This window comes from Sturnira hondurensis, unplaced genomic scaffold, assembly GCF_014824575.4.
Source record: "Sturnira hondurensis isolate 20B ecotype Veracruz unplaced genomic scaffold, ASM1482457v3 Scaffold0009244, whole genome shotgun sequence".
Taxonomy (NCBI): Eukaryota; Metazoa; Chordata; class Mammalia; order Chiroptera; family Phyllostomidae; genus Sturnira; species Sturnira hondurensis.
This window is the reverse complement of record NW_028081875.1, coordinates 3,307,031-3,327,689: the sequence shown is the minus strand read 5'-3', so window position 1 is coordinate 3,327,689 and position 20,659 is coordinate 3,307,031. Positions and strand designations below refer to the sequence as shown.

The window sequence follows — 20,659 nt, the reverse complement described above, 5'->3', positions numbered from 1 at the left end:
GCCCAGGTACGTACAAGACCGGGTAAAGCGAGGAAGTATAAATAACGAGTCACTTTAGATGCTTTGATTCTACTCTGAACTGAGTTGGGTGAAAAAGACGTGATCAAATCCGCAAGGAGGAGTTCCCCAGTGGTTTTCAGAGCGCAGAGATCCCCACCCCGGGGGAACCCCAGGCCTGGGGAACCGAGATCCGAAGTGAGCCACGGCGAAGGCGCGCTACACCTGGGGCTCCGGGAATGGCACCAAGAGCCAGCGCGCGCCAAACGAGGCTGGCCGTAGAAGTCGAGACCCGCTCCGCCGCTAACCTCACCTCCGATAACCAACAGGACGGCACCCAACACCGCCCCACCTGGTAGCAGCCTCAGCTAACTAGAGCCTCCTTCACGGCTTCCTCGTTGTCGCCCTCGTGATGTCACTTCCTGACCCCGGCGCGCCACTTCCTGTCGCAGGCGCACTCGTGGAAGGAAGTGTCCGCGGCTGCAGCTCCTGCGTGTTTCTCGGTTACGTTAGTTTGGTAGCCGAGCCGTTGCTTCTTAGCTGGGTCGCCGTTATGGGAGTCCCGGCATTCTTTCGCTGGCTCAGCCGCAAGTACCCGTCTATCATTGTTAACTGCGTGGAAGAGAAGGTGAGGGGGAGTCTGGTGACGCCGCGCTAAAACTGTGATCCCTACCTAGCGCGCCAAGGCCGCGGCCCTCGGACCAGCCGCCTATCCCTGAGTCGTCCTGCCGGGGTCTGCTCCGCCACGTCGGCCCCTCGGGAGGCTAGGGCCAGATACGCGGTGGAGCGCGGTCATTCATTTACTTGTTTCGCGGTTGGCGGCCTGGGCGGAGCGAGGGGCGAGCTGGGCCAAACTCGCCGGCTCCTTCCCCTCTGGTTTCCCCTGGACCGGAAGGCCCCAACCAGGGCTTTGTTTCCTCCCTGCACAGGGCACTTCCGGTTTCTGAAGTGACTCCGAGGCCTTGGGGCCACAACGGGCTTGATCCGTCGATTTTGATAGTGATACATGGATGCTGATCCCAGCCTTTAACGACCTTGTAAAGTAAACCCCCGCTACGAGCTTTTTGTTGTGTACTGGAAAGCCTGAAAAGTTTTTATTTTAGTATGGTAAACCTTTTGATGCTGGTAGAGCCTACCGTGAAAGCAGCACCTAAGAACGTCTAGGGGGCAAGAAAGAAATGCCTCTTCTAGGTACCCCAACTGCTGGACAACGTCGTTGAAATTTTCAGAATTCCCGGGAGCATTTGAACGTTACACTTCTGTTTTTAGATTGCTAATGTGTATGTAGATTTGGCTAGTCTTGTGTTTTGTTTTTGTCATTTCCATGATTTCGTATTGTACTTATTAGCATTTCTGGAATGGGAAGGATCAGGGGCGTATCATGCTTCCCACCCCTTCGTTTTGGAAGAAATGCCTGTCTGTCACTGCGAACTGATTTCTTTTGCATAGGTTGGTGAAATCTTGAGTTTTGGGTTAGCTTCTGTCCAACAAAGATCCAAAACTCTAGTTTTGATGGAATACTCTAGCTCTCAAGTATTCTTTGAGTTTTTCTCAAAGAGCAATGCCTATTTCTTTTGTTTTAGAAACTTCAAACTTAATTTACTTTATTTGAATCTCATCGCATTTTTACTCTACAGTGATAACCACTTTTAACTGTTCTATCTCTAAATATCATGCTTATACCTGATTCACTCATTTTGAATTGTTGAATTCGAGCTATAAAAGAAGAGGTTTTGGTCACTGATGCAGCACCCCCCCCCCCAAGCCTCACCTCCAAACCTCCTAACAATAGTAAATCACATCTTTATTTTTTCTGTTGGTAAACTTAACGTGCTTTTGTTTTTCATTACATCTCCTAGGTAAATTATCTCTTGATTTTTACTTTTTGAAGTTAAGTATTACTTTTTCTAGCCCTGCCATCCTTAACTCTTCATGCAAAGCTTGTCAGTTGTACTTTTGCCCTGTTGGCATCCAATATTAAATTTTCAGGGCTTTGGCTATACAAATTTATCTTAATAGTTGAGAAACAAAATAGTGTTGCGCATTATTGTCATTGTGCAAATTAAGGTTATGTACTGTGATTGTTTCTCTTGTGCCACTCTTGTCCTTTTCTTTGTTTTGCCTTTCTCTTTTCCTTTTTTACACAGATACCCCTCCAAACTATATTTATTCAGGTATTCTCTCAAATCCTCTTTCTTAGAGACTTAGTCTTGAGGTCTTTATTTCTGTTGCTGTCACATCTGGTTGTTTAGACATGTTGGAAAGCTGCTGCTTAATATTTTTAAAAAAATTCTGCAGTTGGAGGTACTGTTTTCTGATCATCTTTCTGGGCTTAAATTCTTCCTTGGTTTTTATTCTCAGTTCAGTTTTCAAGAAATGGCTTGTGGGATGTGAGTTTTCTGGGTCCATTCTACCCTTATACACACACGATCATTAGCTAGTCATAGAGTTTGAGTTTGGAAATTAGTTTTCCACAAAACTTTGAAACCTTTTTTTCTTTTGACTATTGTCATCCAGTATTGAGAAGTTGAATGTTAATGTGATATATTCATTTAACCAACACTTTTGTATGTTCACCACTTACCAGGCACTGTTCTAGGCATTTTACAAATTAATTTACTAATTCCTGTAACAACATGACTGCTACTATGTGCTTATTACTATTATTATTATTATTAATGAGAAAACTGAAACACAGAGGAGTTAGTTAATATACTCAAGCTCTCTTGTCTAATACATGTTAGAGCCAAGAACATGCTTTTAATTTCTATGTTCTGGTTTCATTCTTTTGTAGTTGATTTGTTTTTCTTTCTGAAATGTTACAAGATCTTTATCCTTGATAGTGTGAGTCTTCATGATTTTGTACTTAAGTATAGATTTTTTGAAGTTAAAATATATTTTTGATTAGTACTTGGCTGACTCTGAGTTTGGAGACTTGTATTCTTCAATTCTAGGGAACATTCTTTATTACATATGTATTTTTTACTTTCTTTTTCTTTGCCGTCTCTGAACTCTGGATACTAGTCCTGGGGAATGATTTTTATTTTCTCTCTCTGTTCTCTTCTCTCAACTCCTCCTCTTCCCCTTTTGCACATGTATACAATTTAATACATTTTACATGTGTTCATGAAACTGTCACTGCCACGATCAAGATAAGGAACATCAACTCTAAAACATTCCCCTGCCTCTCTGTTATTCCTACCACCCCTCTCTACTGCCTATCTTTAGTCAACTACTGATTTATTTCTGACTCTGAATAAATTTTCATTTTGTAATTTTATATAAATGGAGTTATACAGTATCTACTTTTTAACCCAACTCACTTCCATTCAGAATATTTATGTTGAAATTCACCCATGTTGTTAAATGTATCAATAGTTTATTTCTTTCAATTTTTGAGTAATAATCAGTGTTGTATATATATCACATTTTTAAAAAATTTTTTCCAGTTTTTTTAAAAGATTTTATTTATTTATCTTTAAAGGGGAAGGGAAGGAGAGAAGGAGAGAAACATCAATGTATGGTTGCCTCTTGTGATTCCCCTGCTGGGAACTGGCCTGCAACCCAGGCATGTGCCCTGACTGGGAATCGAACCTCGATCGTGTGGTTCTCAGGCTCGAGCTCAATCCACTGAGCTACCCCAGCCAGGGCTCATATATCACATTTTTATTCATTCACCAGATTGGTGAACATTTTGAGAGAGATCTGATCAGATCACTAGAGGGGATCAGGGAGGAGTTGTACGAGTAGGTTGCCCAAGGCAATGGTAAACCCTCTAGGACGGAATTGGCTGTGAGGCTGGATGTCTCCAGAGTGCATGAAATTATAGGCTACAAGATTTGAAATAAAAATTATGTGCTGCAAGATTTGAAATAAAGGCTCTGGGTAGCTCTTCTGGGATGCTGGAGGATTGTGCTACAGCATCCTGTGTTTTCCAATAGACAGTGTTTTGGATGTGAACTCCCTGGGGCTGCCTAGGATCAGGTTGACCTGGCAGAGAGTGGCAGGAGTTGTTCTTCTTTAGGTGTTCTAGAGGGCACCAGCTCTGAGGCCTGCCATTCTTCCAAAATTGTGTAACTTTTGCACCTTATGCTGTTATATGTTAACTAACCCCACAGAAATAAGATAATTGAAACTAATAGAGCAGGGGTGTCAAACTCATTTTCACCAGGGGGCAGGTCAGTGCATCAGCCTCTCAGTTGCCTGCAAAGGGCAAAAATAATTTCAGGACTGTATAAATGTAACTACTCCTTAACTGTTAAGGAGTTGAAATTACATTCAGCCCTTGAAGGCAACCCCAGAGGCTGATGTGGCCCCCAGTGAAAATGAGTTTGACACCCCTGTAATAGAGGGATGATAGGAGAACTCAGTTGTTAAAAGATTTTAGCTTTAATTGATAGGCTTAAGTGACTAACACGTGGAAAGCTGTTATTTCAAACCTGTGAAGCTTTTGAATAATGACTCTTTTCCTTTATCACTAAACCTTTGCCTCTGGAATTTTGCCTAGTGGGTCACAGCAGGCATCAGGACCCCACTTTCTGTTACCTAACAGTTTGAATTGTTTCCCCATTTTTGGTTATTAAAAAAGTCTATGAAGGCTGGTGTACCAGTCTTGGTGTATACATACGCTTTCAATTAATTTCTTTTAGTATTTTTTCCTTCATTGCGGACATGCTTATTAACTTTTTAGAGAGGGCTAAGGGAAAGAGAGGGAGAGAGAAACATCCATATGAGAGAGAAACATCAGTTGGTTGCCTCTTGCACATGACCCTAGTGGGGGCTGAACCTGCAACCTAGGAATGTGTCCTGACTGAGAATTGAATCCAAGACCTTTAGCTTTACAGGTTGATGCTCTAGCCAGTTGAGCCACATCAACTAGGGCTATTCTTTCATTTCTGTAGAGAAAGTACCTAGGAGTTAAATGTTTAAATTGTATGGTAGTGTATGATTATTTAAAAAGAAAAACTTGCCAGACTGTTTTCCAAAGTGGTTGTGCCATTTTACATTCCCAGCAATAGTGGATGAGAGTTCTAGCTGTTCCAATTGCTTGTCAGCCCTTTGCACATGTAGTCTTTTTAGTTTTAGCCATTCCAACGTAGAGATGTTATGGTTTTAAATAGCATTTCTCTAGTGACAAATGATGTTGAGCATTTTTTTAGGTGCTTATTTACCTTTCAGGTATTTTAAAATGTTAAACTCATGTTGCATTCCTTGGGTAAATCCCACTTGGTGTATGCTATTGGATTCAATTTGATATTTTTCTTGAGAGTTTTTACACTTGTGTTCAAAAAGTATATTTATTTATAGTATTCTTGTAATGTCTTTGTCTAATTTTGGTATTAGAGTGATGTTGGCCTCAGAGTGAGTTTTGTGATGTATCCCTCTTAACGAATTTTGAAAGCTTGTATAAAATTGATATTACTTCTTCCTTAAATGTTGATAGAATTCACTAGTGAAGCTATCTGGACTTGAAGTTTTGGGGGAAGGTTTTTAGCTACAGTTCAGTTTTTTTTTTTTTAAGATTTTATTCATTTATCTTTTAGAGGGGAAGGGAAGGAGAGAGGGAGAAAAATATCAATGTATGGTTGCCTCTCATCTGTCCCCTGCTGGGAACTGGCCCGCAACCCAGGCATGTGCCCTGACTGGGAATCAAACTGTGATCCCTTAGTTCGCAGGCCTGCACTCAATCCACTGAGCTATACCAGCCAGGGCTACAGTTCAGTTTTTTTAGGAGACATAGAGCTATTCAGAGTATATGTTTTCCAGTGAGGTTTTGTAGTTTATGTCTTCCACAGATTATTGTATTTTGCCACGTGTGATACACACTTTTTTGTCCAATTTTTTAAGGGAAAAATGAGGGTACACATTATGGGTAGTACTAATTCTATATCTATATAAATGTTTTGAATTCTTTTGTTTATGCTTATGCATTAAAAGTATAACTCTAGAAAGTAATAATAATAGCTGTATGCAAAATAATACCCTGGATTATAATAATCAGTTTTATTTCTAAATATAAATAAAGAAATAATTGGGTTAAAAAGTAAAGTGAAAGACTTTTTTCCTGAAAGTTTGGGCCAAAAATGTGGGTGCCCATTATACATGGCAGAATTATGGTATGTCAGTTTCACCTAAGTAGTCAAATTTGTTGGCATAAAATAGTTCATAGTATTTCATATCCTTTTAATAGTGATGGAACATGTAGTGATGTCACTTGTCTCATTCCTGATAGTAATTTTGTCTTTTCTCTTGTATTCTGTATATTATTTTCCTCTATCAGTCTTGCTAGACTGACCTGAAAACACTGGCTTTTGGTTTCAGATTTTTCTCTATTTTTCTGTTTTCTAGTTCATGATTTCTGCTGTTATTTTTATTACTTATTTCTTATGCAGACTTTGAGTTTAGGTTGTGTTTCTTAAGCTGAAAGTAGAAGTTAGTGCTTTGGTACATTGCTTCTCCGATACAGGTGTGGACTGCCATAACCTGCTTTCTAGGTACTGTTGCAGTAGCTACATGCCAGAAATATTGACATACTGTGTTTTCATTTTCATTCAGTAACAAATACATTCTAATATCCCCTTTGACTTCTTTGCTAGATTGGTTATTTGAGAGTATTAATTTTCAAATATTTGGGAGATTTTCCAGACATTTTTTCTGTGACTGATATCTAATTCAGTTCCTTTGTCAGAGGAACTGAAAAATTCATACTTTCCATAATATGAATCTTTTTAAACCTTATCTGATTTGTTTTATGGTCCAGAATATGGTCTTGGTAAATGTCTCATTTTTACTTGAAAAACATACAAGTTCAGCTGTTGTTGGATGGAGTGTTGTATAAGTGTCATTATACTGGTTGATGGGATATGGAAAGCATGAACAACACTTAACTGATTTTCTGTCTTGTTCTGTCATTGATAAGAGTGTGAAAGTATACCATAATTTTTTGGATTTGTCTATTTCTCCTTTCAGTTCTGTTGGTTTTTGCTCCTTGCATTTTGAAGCTCTTCCATTAGGTGCATGAAAGCTTAGTGTTTTCTTGACGAATAAACCCCTTTGCCATTATAAAATGACTTTATCCCTGGTAATCTTTGCTCTGAGATTTACTTTATCCAATACTACTATAGTCAGGTCTTTTGACTAGTGTTAGCATGGTCTGGTTTAGTCCCTTTTTTTTTTTAGCTTGTGTAAGTCTTAACACGTGGGTTTTTAAAAAAATACTCACCTGAGGTTATGTTTTTTTACTGATTTCAGAAAGGGAGGAAGGGAGATAGAGAAGGAGGAAAACATCAGTCAATTGCCTCCTTATAAGTGCCCCAACCAGGGGTCAAACCTGCAGCTTAAGTATGTGACCTGATCAGGGATCAAACCCTCAACCTTTTTGTGTCTGGGATGATGCTCCAACGAAATAAGCCACCCAGCAAGGGCTAAAATGAGTGTTTTGTTCGTTTTTTCTATAGGCAACCTAATAGTTGTGTTTCAGGTGTTCAGTTTGATGATCTCTGCCATTTTTTCATTGTGGCAAAGTATACATAATATAAAAATCATAATTTTAACCACTTCTAAATGTAAAATTGAGTGGCATTGAGTACATACACAGTATATGCAAATGTCATTCATTTCTGTAACTTTTCCATTCATCCCAAATATAAACTCTATCCATTAAGCAATAATTCCCTGTTCCCCCTACTTTCTTCCTCTATGAATTTTCTTATTCTAAGTACCTAATATAAGTGGGATTGTATAATTGTCATTTTGGTGTGGCCTAATTCACTTAGCACGTTTTCAAGATTCATCCATGCTTAGCATATTTCAGCATTTCATTCTCTTTTAAGGCTAAATAATTTCTCATTGTATATATCACATTTTGTTTGGACACAGTTATTTTTACCTTTTATCTATTGCGAATAATGCCGCTATGAACAACAGATTAGTGCTTTGGGTATATACTGACAACTGAGTGCCTTTCTTTCATTTCTTTTGGATGTATGCTTATGAGTGGAATTGCTGGATCATATGATAAATCTGTGTTTACTTTTTTGAGGAACTGCCAAACTTTTCCCAGTCTCTGCCTTGTAACTGGAGCATTGTGGTTAGATTGAAATCTGTCGTCTTACTATTTGGTATCTTTTTGTTTCCCTTTTCCAATTCTGCTTCTTTTGTATTGTTTTTTAAATAACCCAATGTTATCTCTCTTTCTCTCCCTCTCCCTTCCCACTCCTTCCCCCTCATCTCTGTGTCTCTTAGCTTTTTAAGCACTCTAAAGAAAAGTACTCATTCAACTATCAGTTTCTTCACTTTGTGTCCTTGACTCATTCATTAGTTTTCTGTTCTTAGGGAAATGACTTAAGCTCTCCTCAACTCGAAAGAACTGGAACTTCTGCATTATGCTACACTGCTCCCTATTGTCTCTACGTTTTGGTCATTTCTTACGAAAGATGAAATAAGGCAGTGTCACTTTGTTTGACCTCAGCTGGGAGTGTGGGTGTAGATTTTTTATAGTTCTGCTCATGTTTGCAAATGACATTAAGAGAGCTACAAATATGGATTTGGGGGTTACAAATAATTTAGTGAGTAGGTGAATTTACAGAATCAGAATTTGTGAAAAATGAAGATAAGCTATATGTATATTGAATACTACATAGGGTGGTTGTATGGATTAAATCAATTAATACAATTTAAGTGCTTACAACAGTACCTTGCACAGAAATATTTGATATTTCAGAATTTTATTTGGTGGGTTAGTTTTCAGTAGTTTATATGTCCTGGTGAAAGTGAAGATATTTTTGTATATAACACTAGGTAACATTATGTAGTATAGAATTGTGCACTGTTTTCATGTAGTGAAATCCTGATTTCCTGACCTGCTTCTTTTTTTTCCTCTCCTCCTTCTGTTTCACTGAATACTTTTTAAATGATAGGCACTGCTCTAAGAGAAGAGGGGATAATAATGAATTAGGGGTGGGGTGGGGACTGGTCTCTGAATCTGCATTTGGAGCTGGCTATTGTATATTTAGACATGGTTTAAATACCATACAGTTCACCTGTTTAAAGTCTATAATTCTTTTTTTTTTTTTCACATATTCACAGATGTTCGCAACCATCACCATAGTCAATTTATGAGCATTTTCATCACCTCAGAAAGAAACTTGTACCCTTTAACTACCATTCTTTTATTCCCTGCTCTTACTTTCTCTGCCCCTAAGAAACCACTAATCTACTTTTCTCTCTCTGACTTTCATATGAATGGAATCGTATAGTATATGGTTGGGGAAGCTGACTTCTTTCATTTGAAAACATTAGGTTTTCAAGGTTATATTTATGTTGAGCCTGTATCAGTACAGGCTTCATTTTTTTAAATGACTAAATAATTTTTCATTGTATGTGTGTACCACATTTAGTTTATCCATTTGTGTGCCCAGAGACATTTGGGTTGTTTTCACCTTTAGATTATTATGAATAGTGCTGCTACATCTATGTACAAGTTTGTGTGGACATGCTTTCATTTTATTGGGTATATACCTAGGAGTGAAATTTCTGGATCATGGTAACTCTGTGTTTAATTATTTAAGGAATTGCCAGACTATTTTCCAAAGTGGCTGTAACACTTTACATTCCCACCAGCTATATTTGAGGGATCCAGTTTCTCCAAGTTAATTGCTGACACTTGACATCTGCATCCTTTTTGTAAGCCATTTTGGTGGGTGTGAAGTGGTAGTTCATGGTGGTTTTCATTTACATTTCTCTTGTGGCTAGTGATACTGAGCATCTTTTCATGTGCGTATTGTTCATTTGTGTATTTGGAGAATAGTCTTTTCAGAGAGTTTGCCGATTTTTAAATTGGGTTATCTTATTATTATTTATGAGTCCTCACCTGAGGATATGTTTTACTGATTTTAGAGAGAGAGGATGGGGGTTAGAGGCGGGGTGAGAGGGAAAGAGAAAGAAACAGATATATCCCATGACCCAGTATGTGCCTTGATGGGGGATCCATTCCTGCAACCTTTTGGTGTTCAGGAAAATGCTGCAACCAACTGAGCCATCTGGCCAGGACATGTCTTTTTATTATTGAACTGTGAGAGTTTTTAAAAACCTATGTTATGAATACAAGTTCTTTGTTAGATACATGATTTTCAAGTTTGCTTTTTTCATTCTGAGTTGGCTTTCCACTTTCTTCACAGTGTCCTTTTGTAACTGGCAGTCTGGGGTCCAGCCAGTTGTCACCCTGAATATGCATACATGAAGATTGGTAGGGAAGGAAATAGGTTTTTATAAGCAGGGTTACAATTTGAAGGGGCTGGGAGCATTCCTGCTCTGAGCCAACCTCTCCCACCAAACACTGAAAACTAGCCACCCCCACGAAGATTAAAGTCCAAATCCATGTCCAGAAGTTTCCCTTTATTGTGTGTCTGTAGCCCAAGGTTGCTGCTTGACTGTTCTTTGTCTCTACAGTTCCATGCTCTCTCCCTCTGGTGCCAGAGTTGCTATCACCTCCCAGCAGCTCTCTCTCTCTGTCTTCCCCTCTCAGGTTCTGGGGTGGGCTGACAGACCACCCCAGACAGTTGTGCAGGGGAAGCTCCCGCCGGGAACTTCTCAGCTAACGCCTCTGTGTGCTGCTGTCAGGGTGAGAGAGTGAAAGCAGTCCAGGACTCATGTGCTGTGCTGCATTGGGTCACAAAGGCTGGTGCTCAGGGCAGAACACATCCAAGCGTGGAACCCTGCTTCCAGGAGCTGGCTTCCAACCCTTCCAGGCCTAACCCCCTAGTGGTCCCAGAGTCTGCTGCTCCCGTCCATGCGGTGCAAAAGCAAGAACCCAAGAAGCCAAAAGGTCGAGTTGCCAAGTGTCCCAAGAGACCAAGAGTGAGCGTCTTCCCACCTTCTGTTTAAAAGTCCTCTCCCAGAACCCCATATGCTCTGGAAGCCAGTGTGAGTGCCCATTTTTTTATCCAGTAAGAGCTGCTGTCAGCCATGTTTACCATTGCCCTTCTTTCAGCTGCCATGTTGCATAGGGGGCAAAGTCTTGAACCACCATGCTCTGTATAAGGCTTCCTTCTACAGAGTCACAAGCTGCCCAGCTGCCTCTGGCAATCTCCCTTCACTGGGAGGGCAAGCCATTTTTAATTATAAATTCTGCCTAGGGGTTTTCTCCCTGCCTCCTGCCTTTTGCAGCAGTTTGGTCTGACACTCTGTTACATTTTGATGCATAAAAGTTCTTAATTTTAGTGATGAAGTCTATTGTTATTGTTGCTTGTGCTTTGGGTGTCATAAATAAGAATATATTGCTAAGTTAATGCCTGTGTTTTTGTCAGAGTTTTATACTTTAAGCTCTTAAATTTAGGCATATGATCCCTTATAAATAAACTTTTATACATGGTATAAGGTTAGGGGCCAACTTTATTTTTTATTTTTATTTTTTGCATGTGCCTCTCCAGTTGTCACGGTACCATTTGTTGAAAACTTCTTTCCTCATTAAAAGGTCTTGACTTCCTTGTCAAAAGTCAGATGATTGTAGATGTATGGGTTTATTTCTAGTTTTTTTTAGTTCTTTTCCTTTAATTTATATGTTATCTTTGTACCAGTACCACACTGTTTTGAGTACTGTTGCTTTGTAGTTTTGTTTTATTTTGTTTTTATTTTTTATTTTTATAATTATATTTTATTGATTTTGCAATAACAGTTGTACTGATTTTTCCCCCTTTGCCTCCTTCCACCCTAAACCCCCACATGCTCAGAAAATAGCCCCACCACTGTTCATGTCCACAGGTCATGTGTATAAGTTCTTTGTCTACTCCATTTCCTATACTGTATTTTGCAGTCCCATGGCTATTCCGTAACTACCTATTTGTACTTCTTAATACCCTCACCTCTTTACCCATTCACCCACACCTCCCTCCCATCTGGCAATCATCAAAACACTCTCAGTATCCATGATTCTGTCTCTTCTTGTTTGCTTACTTTGTTTCTTTAAATTTAATTGTTGATAGATTTGTAATTTTTGCCATTTTATTGTTCATAGCTTTGGTCTTCTTTTTTAAATAAGCTCCTTTAACATTTCATATAATAATGGTTTGGTGATGATGAACTCCTTTAGCTTTTTCTTGTCTGGGAAGCTCTTTATCTGCCCTTCAATTCTAAATGATAGCTTTGCTGTGTAGAGGAATCTTGGCTGTAGATCCCTGCTTTTCATGACTGAATATTTCTTGCCAATCCCTTCTAGCCTGAAAGGTTCCTTTAGAGAAGTCAGCTCACAATCCTGTGGCATTTCCCCTGTAGGTAACCAATTGCTTTTCTCTTGCTGCTTTTTTTTTTTTATTTAAAGATTTTATTTATTTATCTTTAGAGGGGAAGGGAAGGAGAGAGGGAGAGAAACATCAATGTATGGTTGCCTTTCCTGCGTCCCCTGCTGGGAGTTGGCCTGCAGGGAACTGGCCTGCAACCCAGGCATGTGCCCTGACTGAGAATCAAACCGCGATCGTCTGAGTCGCAGGCCCGCGCTCAATCCACTGAGCTACACCAGCCAGGGCTTTCTTGCTGTTTTTGATACTCTCTTTAACCTTTGGCATTTTAATTATGATGTGTTTTGGAGTGGGCCTCTTTGCATCCATCTTGTTTGGGACTCTGTGCTTCCTGGACTTGCATGTCTATTTCCTTCACCAAATTAGGGAAGTTTTCTTTCATTATTTTTCCAAATTTTCAATTTCTTGCTTTTTCTCTTCTCTTTCTGGTACCCCTATGATAGGAATGTTGGAACACTTGAAGTTGTCTCAGAGGCTGCTTATACTATCCTCATTTTTTTGGATTCTTTTTTACAGTTGTTGTTCTAATTGGTTGTATTTTGCTTTCTTATATTCCAAATCATTGATTTGATTCTCATCTTCATGCATTCTACTGTTATATCCCTGTAAATTGTTCTTATTTCAATGAGTGAATCCTTTGTTTCTCCTTGGATCTTTTTTATGCTATTGAGGTCCTCACTAAGCTCCTTGAGCATCCTTATAAACTGTGTTTTGAGCTCTGCAACTGACAGATTGCTTATCTCCATTTCACTTATTTCTTTTTTCTGGAGTTTTGATTTTTTCTTTCATTTGGGTCATGTTTCTTTGTCTCCTCATTTTGGTAGCCCCCCCCCCCCCCGCCCCGTGTTTGTTTCTATGTATTAGGTAGAACTGCTTTGACTCCATGTCTTTGTAGTGTGGCCTAATGTAGTAGGTGTCCTGTAGGATCCAGTGGCATAGCCTCCCCTGTCACCCAAACTGGGTACTCAAGGTGTGCACTTTGTGTGGTCTTAGCACACCCCTGTCTTTATAGCTGAGTCTTGGTTGCTGTTAGCAGATCAATGGTAGGGATTTGCCTAGGACTGTCAGCTGCAAGGATTGGCTGTGACCAGTTACCACCAACCTCTGTGTAGGAGCAGCTGTGCAGGGGCAGGGTAATGGTGCTCTGATTGTGGTGTGTAGCTGTCCAGTGGGTGAGCTGGCCCTGGGATTTTCTGGGTGATGCAGGCCAAGTTCAGCCCCCACCTGTGTTAGCTCGAGGCCACCCTCACTGAGCTGTAGAGCAATCTGAGATGGCTGCTGCTTGTGCTGGGCTTAGAGATGTCCAAGCAAAGCCAAGCTGTGAATCTAGGCTGGCTGCTGCTAGTGCTAGGTCTGGGACTCACTGAGGCCAGCTATTGCTTGTTTGAGAGGATTTAGGGAGTTGTGAAGTGTGAGCCAAGAGCAGTCATTCATAATGGAAAAGCAGCTTGGGTGGGTCCATAAGTTGGGGAGAACATTATCTCTGGGGATATCCAAGGTGGGTTCACATAGTGTTAGCCAAGTTGATGGAGTCTTAGATATGGCACCAGCTTGCTGACTCTGTGGGTAGAGGGTTTAGAAAAGGGATTATGGTCTCTATTTGCCTTGATGCTAGACACTTCATTTTCTCCCTGTATGCCACTGGTGCCTCTGAAGCTGCTGCCCGGGCGCTGGAGCTCAAAGGGAGAGTGAGTCTGAGTAGGTGGAGTCTGAGTCTGGAGGTACTGCTTGGTGTCCCAGAAGTTTCTTCCACCAACTCAATCTCCACTGGTCTTTGCAGCCAGAAGTTGTGGGGACTATCTTCCTGGCACTGGAACTCTGGGCTGGGGGGCTTGGCGTGGGGTTGGGACTCCTCGTTCCCAAGATAGCCCTCCTGAGTTTTTATCCACATGGGTTTGCGACCATCCTGTTCCATGTCTATGCCCCTTCTACCAGTCTGGATGGATGTGGTTTCTTTAATTTTATAGTTTTCAGACTTCCCTTCAACTTGATTTCTGATGTTCCTGAGTGATGATTGTTTCGTATTGTAGTTGTAATTTTGATATGGTTGTGCAAAGAGGCAAGTCATGTCTGCCTATGCTGCCATTTTGACTGAAAGTCCAAATGTAGTATGTTTTGAAATTGGGAAGAATAAGTCTTCCTATTTAGTTGTCACTTTCAGGATTATTTTGATGATTCTGCTCCCCTCACAGTTCGTTCCTTCCTTCCTTCCTTCCTTCCTTCCTTCCTTCCTTCCTTCATTTTTATTGAATTTATTGGGGTGATACTAGTCAACAAAATCATACTGGTTTTAGGTGTACAACTCTACAACAACACATCATTTATACACTGCATTATGTATCCACCACCCAAAGTCTCCTTCCATCACCATTTATCCCCCCCTACCTTCTTTTGCCTCCTATTACCCCACCTTTTCTCACTGATCAACACACTGTTGTCTGTGTCCATGAGTTTTCTCATTTTTCTCTTTTTGGTTAGTACCTCCATTCTCCTATACCCTGATCCCATACTCCTCAATTGACAGTTGTCAGCCTGCTCTTTCTGAGTCTGTCTCTATTTTGCTGGATAGTTAATTTTGTTTGTTAGATTCCACTTAGAGTGAAATTATCTGGTACTTGTCTTTCTCTGACTGATTTATTTCACTTAGCGTAATGTTCTTTAAGTCAATCCATGCTGACACAAAGGGTAAGATTGATCTCTCTGTTTCTCTTTCTCGACTGAGTAATATTCCATTACGTAAATATACCATAAGTTTTTTATCCACTCATCTACTGGTGGACAGTTGTACTGCTTCCAAGTATTGGCTGTTGTAAATAATGCTGCAGTAAACATAGGGGTGCATATGTTCTTTTGAACTAGTGTTTGGGTTTCTTTGGATGCATACCTAGATGTTGGGAACCGCTCTGGTTTCAGGAGTTGTAACTGCCCCCCATGGCTAAGGCTGAGTGAGTGACCTCTGGAATGGGAGCCACTAAGGAGACAAAGCTTGTCTCTGGTAGCAAATGCTGCTTCTGCTTCATCCCCTGACCCCAAAGCTTGGTCGGTTAGTCAAAGATGGGTACCACTCCTCAGAGGCGGGCAACTTAAGCCGGACACGATCACTTGGGAGGCCATCATGGAAGGACTTCGGGGGCTGCAACAAAGAGGGAGTGATGGACCCTTGCCCCCCAACTATTTGACATAGCCTGAGTCCCCGTGTCCTCTGGGAGAAGTGCTTCATGGCTCTAATTCAGTTAAGCCTTAAAACCTATGCCAGGGGAAGCGGTGCAGCCCCTTGCCTGCTAGAGCGGGATCCTGAGCGATAGGGCATAAGAAAGAGTTCCAAAAAGTCCTGTGAAGCCTGCTTTGCTAAGAGTGCTTTCATTCATATGATAAGAATCTGAGCAGGAATGAGTATGTCTCCCAAAGTTTCTGCAACCTCCTTATCTGACAGACACTGACTCAGATTAAGCCCTCAGATTTCTTTGAAATGTTATCTACTGTTTGATCCTTGCCGCCTGTATTCCTGTGTATTACAACCCAGTAAAAGCCATTGAGCATGGGGGGTAGGATGGGATGGGAGTAATAGACAGAAAACTGTACTTGAAAATAATTAAATAATTTTTTTAAAAAAAGCCGTTGAGGAAGGGGCTTTTGGCCTTTCTCCTCTGAGAGATTGGCTACCTCTCCTCACCAAGCAGATCATGTCTTGGTAAGTGTTACTTTCATCTGTGGTGGATGGGGGGACTTGCTGGCAAAGTTGCCCCCACACCTAGAAGTGGAATTGCTCAGTTATTGAGCAGTTTCATTTTTAATTTTTTGAGATATCTCCATACTGCTTTCCACAGTGGCTGCACCACTCTGCATTCTCATCAGCAGTGCACGAAGGTTCCCTTTTTTCCATATCCTCACCAAAAGTTGCTGATTTATTGATGATAGCCATTCTGACAGGTGCATAGTGATATCTCATTACAGTTTTAATTTGTGTTACTCTAATAATTAGTGATGTTGGGCATCTTTTCATATGTGTAGTGGCCATCTGTATATCCTTTATGGAGAAGTAGCTATTCAGGTCCTTTGCCCATTTTTTAATTGGGTTGTTTGGTTTTTTGGTGTTGAGTTTTATTACTTTCTTATAAATTGAATGTATTAACCCGTTATCAAATGTATGGACAAGTATGTTTTTCCATTCAGTGGGTTGGTTATCTTTTCATTTTGTTGATGGTTTCCTTTGCTGTGCCAACCCTTTTTAGTTTGATGTAGTCCCATTGGTTTATTTTTTTCTTTTGTTTCCCCTGCCTGAGGAGATATACCAGAAAAAATAATGTTACAAAAAATGTCTGAGATTTTACTGCCTGTGTTTTCTTCTACAGTTTTTATGGTGTTGAGTCTTACACTGAAGTGTTTAATTTATTTTGAGTTTTATTGTTTTTTAATGATTCTTATTTATTTTTAGCATTTTTAATTAATATTTGAATATAGTTGTCTCCATTTTCCCACCACCACTTTCCCCTACTGCACCCACCCCCACCTCCCACCCTCAATTCTACCTCCCTTTGGCTTTGTCCATGGGTCCTTTATACATGTTCTTTGCTGACCCTTTTCCTTCTTTTCCCCATTATTTTCCTTCCACCTCCTATAGATTTTATTCTTATATGTTATATAAGAAGGTGGTCTAGTTCCATTTTTTTGCATGTATCTCCAATTTTCCCAACACCATTTATTGACTACACTGTCTTGACCCTACTTTTTGTTTGTGCCTCCTTTGTCAAATATTAGTTGACTTTAAAGGAGTAGGTATATTTCTGGGCACTCCGTTCTGTTCCATTTATCTATACATCTGTTTTTATACCAGTACAATGTTGTTTTGATTACTTATGGCCTTGTAGTATAGTTTGATATCAGGTAGTGTGATTCCTCCAACTTTATTCTTTCTCGAGATTGCTTGGCTCTTCAGGGTCTTTTTAGAATATTTGTTCTAGATGTGTGAAATATGCCATTGGTATCTTGGTGGGAGTTGCATTGAGTCTATAGCTTGCTTTGGGTAGAATGGTCATTTTAACGATGTTAATTATTTCTGTCCATGAACATAGTATATGCTTCCACTAATTTGTATCTTCATTTTCTTCAGTGCCTCATAATTTTCCAAGTACAGGTTTTTGCATCTTTGTTTAAATTTATTCCTAGGTATTTTATTTTTTTGACGAAATTGTGAATGGGATTATTTTGTTGATTTCCCTTTTTGATTGTTCATTATTGGTGTTAAAATTCCAACTGATTTATGGATGTTTATTTTGTATCCTGCTTCTTTACTGAATTCATTAATCAGTTCTAGTAGTTTCTTGGTGGAATCTTTATAGAACTCTCTCTATATAATATGTCATCTGCAAATAATGACTGTTTCACTTCTTTTCAGTTTGGATGCCTTTTATTTCTTCTTCTTGTCTGATTGCTATGACTAGGACTTCCAGTACTCTGTTGAATAAGAATGGGGAAAGCAGATATCCCTGTCTTGTTCTGACCTTAAGGGAAATTCTTGTGGTTTTTGTCCATTGAGTATGAGGTTGGCTGCAGGTTTGTCATATATGGCTGTTATTGCATTGAGGTTTCCCTGTATTTCCACTTTGTTGAGAGTTATCATAAATGAGTGCTGGACTTTATGAATTTTAGAATGAGCTTCCAAGTTAGATGTTTTGGGGTTTGTTTGTTTTTTAATGCTCACCTGAGAACATTTTTTATTGCTTCTGGAGAGAGGTGAAGGAAGAGAGGGAAGGGGTAGAGAGAATCATCAGTGCAAGAGAGAAGCGCCGATTGGTTGCCTCCTATAAGCGCCTGGACCTGGGATTGTACATGCCCAGACCAAAGACTTAATCCACAACTTAGGTATGTGACCTGGCTAGGAATCAAACCTGCAACCCTTTGGTTACAGGACAACACCCCATCCAACTAAGCCACATTGGCCAGAATGGTTTTTCATTTTTTTGTTAATTATTTTAATAGTGAATTTATTACTATTTTGGATACTGTTGTGAATGAGAGTTTCTTAATTTTATTTTTTGGATTGCTCATTGCAAGAAATTAAATTGGTTTTGTATATTCATCTTGAATCCTGCAACCTTAAAAAACTAATTTCTTTTAGTGGATTCTGTAGGATTCTTACATAAAGATGATGTCATGCAAAACAGGGGTAGCTTTATTTCCTTGTTCTAATACACATGCCTTTCTTTCCTTCATTCGTTCCTTCCTTCTTTCTTTTCTTCTTTTTTTGCCTAATTGTCCTGATTAGAACTTTCACTACAGATTAGAATAGAAATAGCAGCAGTGGACATCCTTGTCTTACACCTGATCTTAGAGGGAAACCTTCTACTATGTCATCATTAAGTATGATGTGAACTGGATTTTTTTGTTTTGTAGGTACCCTTTATAGTGAGGAACTTCTCTTTTATTCCTAGTTTATGGGTGTGTTTTCTTTTCTTAAATCATGAAAGGATGTTGGATTTTTGTCAAATGCTTTTTGTACATCCATTGAGATGGGCATGCAGTTTTTGCTTTTCATTCTGTTCATCTGATATGTTAATTAATTTTTGGATGTTAAATCAACTTTGCATCCCTAATATAAATCCCACTTAGTCATGATATATAATTTTTTTCATATATTGCTGAATTCAGTTTGCTAGTATTTTTTGAGGATTTTTACATCCATGTTCTACAGAAATGTTAATCTCTAAATTTGTTTCCTTATTAGATCTTTGTCTGGTTTTGGTATCAGGGTAATACTAGCCTCATATGTGTTAGAAAGTGTGTTTTGTTTTGAAGATTTGTGAAGAATTGGTATTCTTCTTAAATGTTTAGTACCATTTAGTGGTGAAACCATCTAGACCTAGGCTTTTTTTGTGGGTAGCTTTTTGTTTACTGATTCAGTCATTTCACTTTTTATACTTTTATTCAAGTTTTCTCTTGATTCTGTGGTATGTGTCTCATTAGTAATTTGTCCATTTCATCAAATAAATACGTCATTTATTTGTTGGCATATTATTATAATGTTTCGTTACAATCCTTTTTTTCCTCTAAGATTGGCAGTAATTTTCTCTCTTTTTGTCTGATTCTAGTAATTTGAATCTTCTCTTTTTCTTGGTTATACTGACCAAATGTTTGTCAGTCTTTTCAAAGAACCAGCTTTTGGTTTCATAAAGTCTTGTCTTTATTACTTTTTTGTTGTTATCTGTTTTATTAATTCTAATGTTTATTGATTCCTTCCTTCTGATTGCTTTGGGTTTAGTTTGCTCTTATTTTTCTAGTGTCTTAAGGTGGAAGGTTAGATTTAAGGGAAATCTAAAAACAAGTTCTATGGTTTGGAATCTGACTTTAACAACAGTGGAAATTCTCATTCCAGTGAAACCTTTTTCTAATGTTATTAAACAAAAATACATTTACTCAGCTATTAGCAAACAGCAAATATGAGGTTTCTGCCTCATATTTGAGGAGCCAGAAAGCCTTATAATGTTGACGGAACAGTAGGTAGATGTGAAATTTCATTTTGGGGGTTTACTTCAAAACCTGTGGAGTGTTTTTTTTTTTTAATACAGACTATTTGTATATTTGTACCATCTTTACTTTTTTAAGTACCTTCTTTATCTTGATCCCTTGGCTTTTCCCCCCGATAAATAGGATATTTCCCACTGCCTATTTGGGATACATACATCCTCTCATTTCCCGTGAAATGGAGGAGTGGACTTCCTCACTGGCAGAACTACCTTGACCACCAGCCTTCTGGGTAGCTGTGCTCCCTGTTCCTCTGGGGAACTGCGAGTCAGCCAGCCAAAGGACTTCACTGCCCTTCATACTCAGTACCCGTGTTCTCTGGGAACACCTATCCCAAGTTGCCTTGTCCACGTGGAGCCCCAGAGGGTGAAAGGAGAGGGAATAGTGCAGGGGTGACTCATCTGGCTGTTCCTGCTGCTGCTGCAAATTATCCAAAGACTGTCTCTTGAGCCCCCTCTCTGGGCCTCCCACTTCTTGGCAGCAGAGCTCCTCTCTGTATGTTTTAGCTTGTACTCCATCTTGTCAGATCTACTGGTTTTGCACATTTCAAGTCACAGGGTTCTGGTTTTCTAGCATGCTGAGCAGTTGTGGGCATGTTTATTTTTACTCTTGTAGTCTTGGGGTAGAAAGGGAAGGCTGGTCACTTTATCATCTGGAAAAACCAAAAGATAATGAAAAAGTGACTTGAAATGAATTGGTTTTAGGTTTCAGAGCAGATTTTCTTTTTACTGCCCTTTGATTGACTAAAGATCTCTCCTTAACCCAGGCTTACTAGCATTGTTTTTGGCAGGGTTTTTGAGTGAGTTCCTTTGTTCAGCATCGAAATTTTCTCCTAAGTAAAGAATTTC

At 39.5% G+C, this 20,659-nt stretch overlaps 1 protein-coding gene across 4 annotated transcripts in view; it reads left to right on the top strand.

Annotated features, from left to right (window-relative positions):
- Window positions 1-440: 440 nt before the first annotated feature.
- Window positions 441-20,659, top strand: part of XRN2 (5'-3' exoribonuclease 2) — a 113,978-nt gene continuing 93,759 nt past the window's right edge. For all 4 annotated transcript variants that reach the window (XM_037057013.1, XM_037057011.1, XM_037057012.1 and 1 more), the window contains exon 1: window positions 441-625. In XM_037057013.1, coding sequence (XP_036912908.1) covers window positions 551-625 — 75 coding nt within the window. In that variant the 5' untranslated portion in view covers window positions 441-550. The remainder of the gene's footprint in view (window positions 626-20,659) is intronic.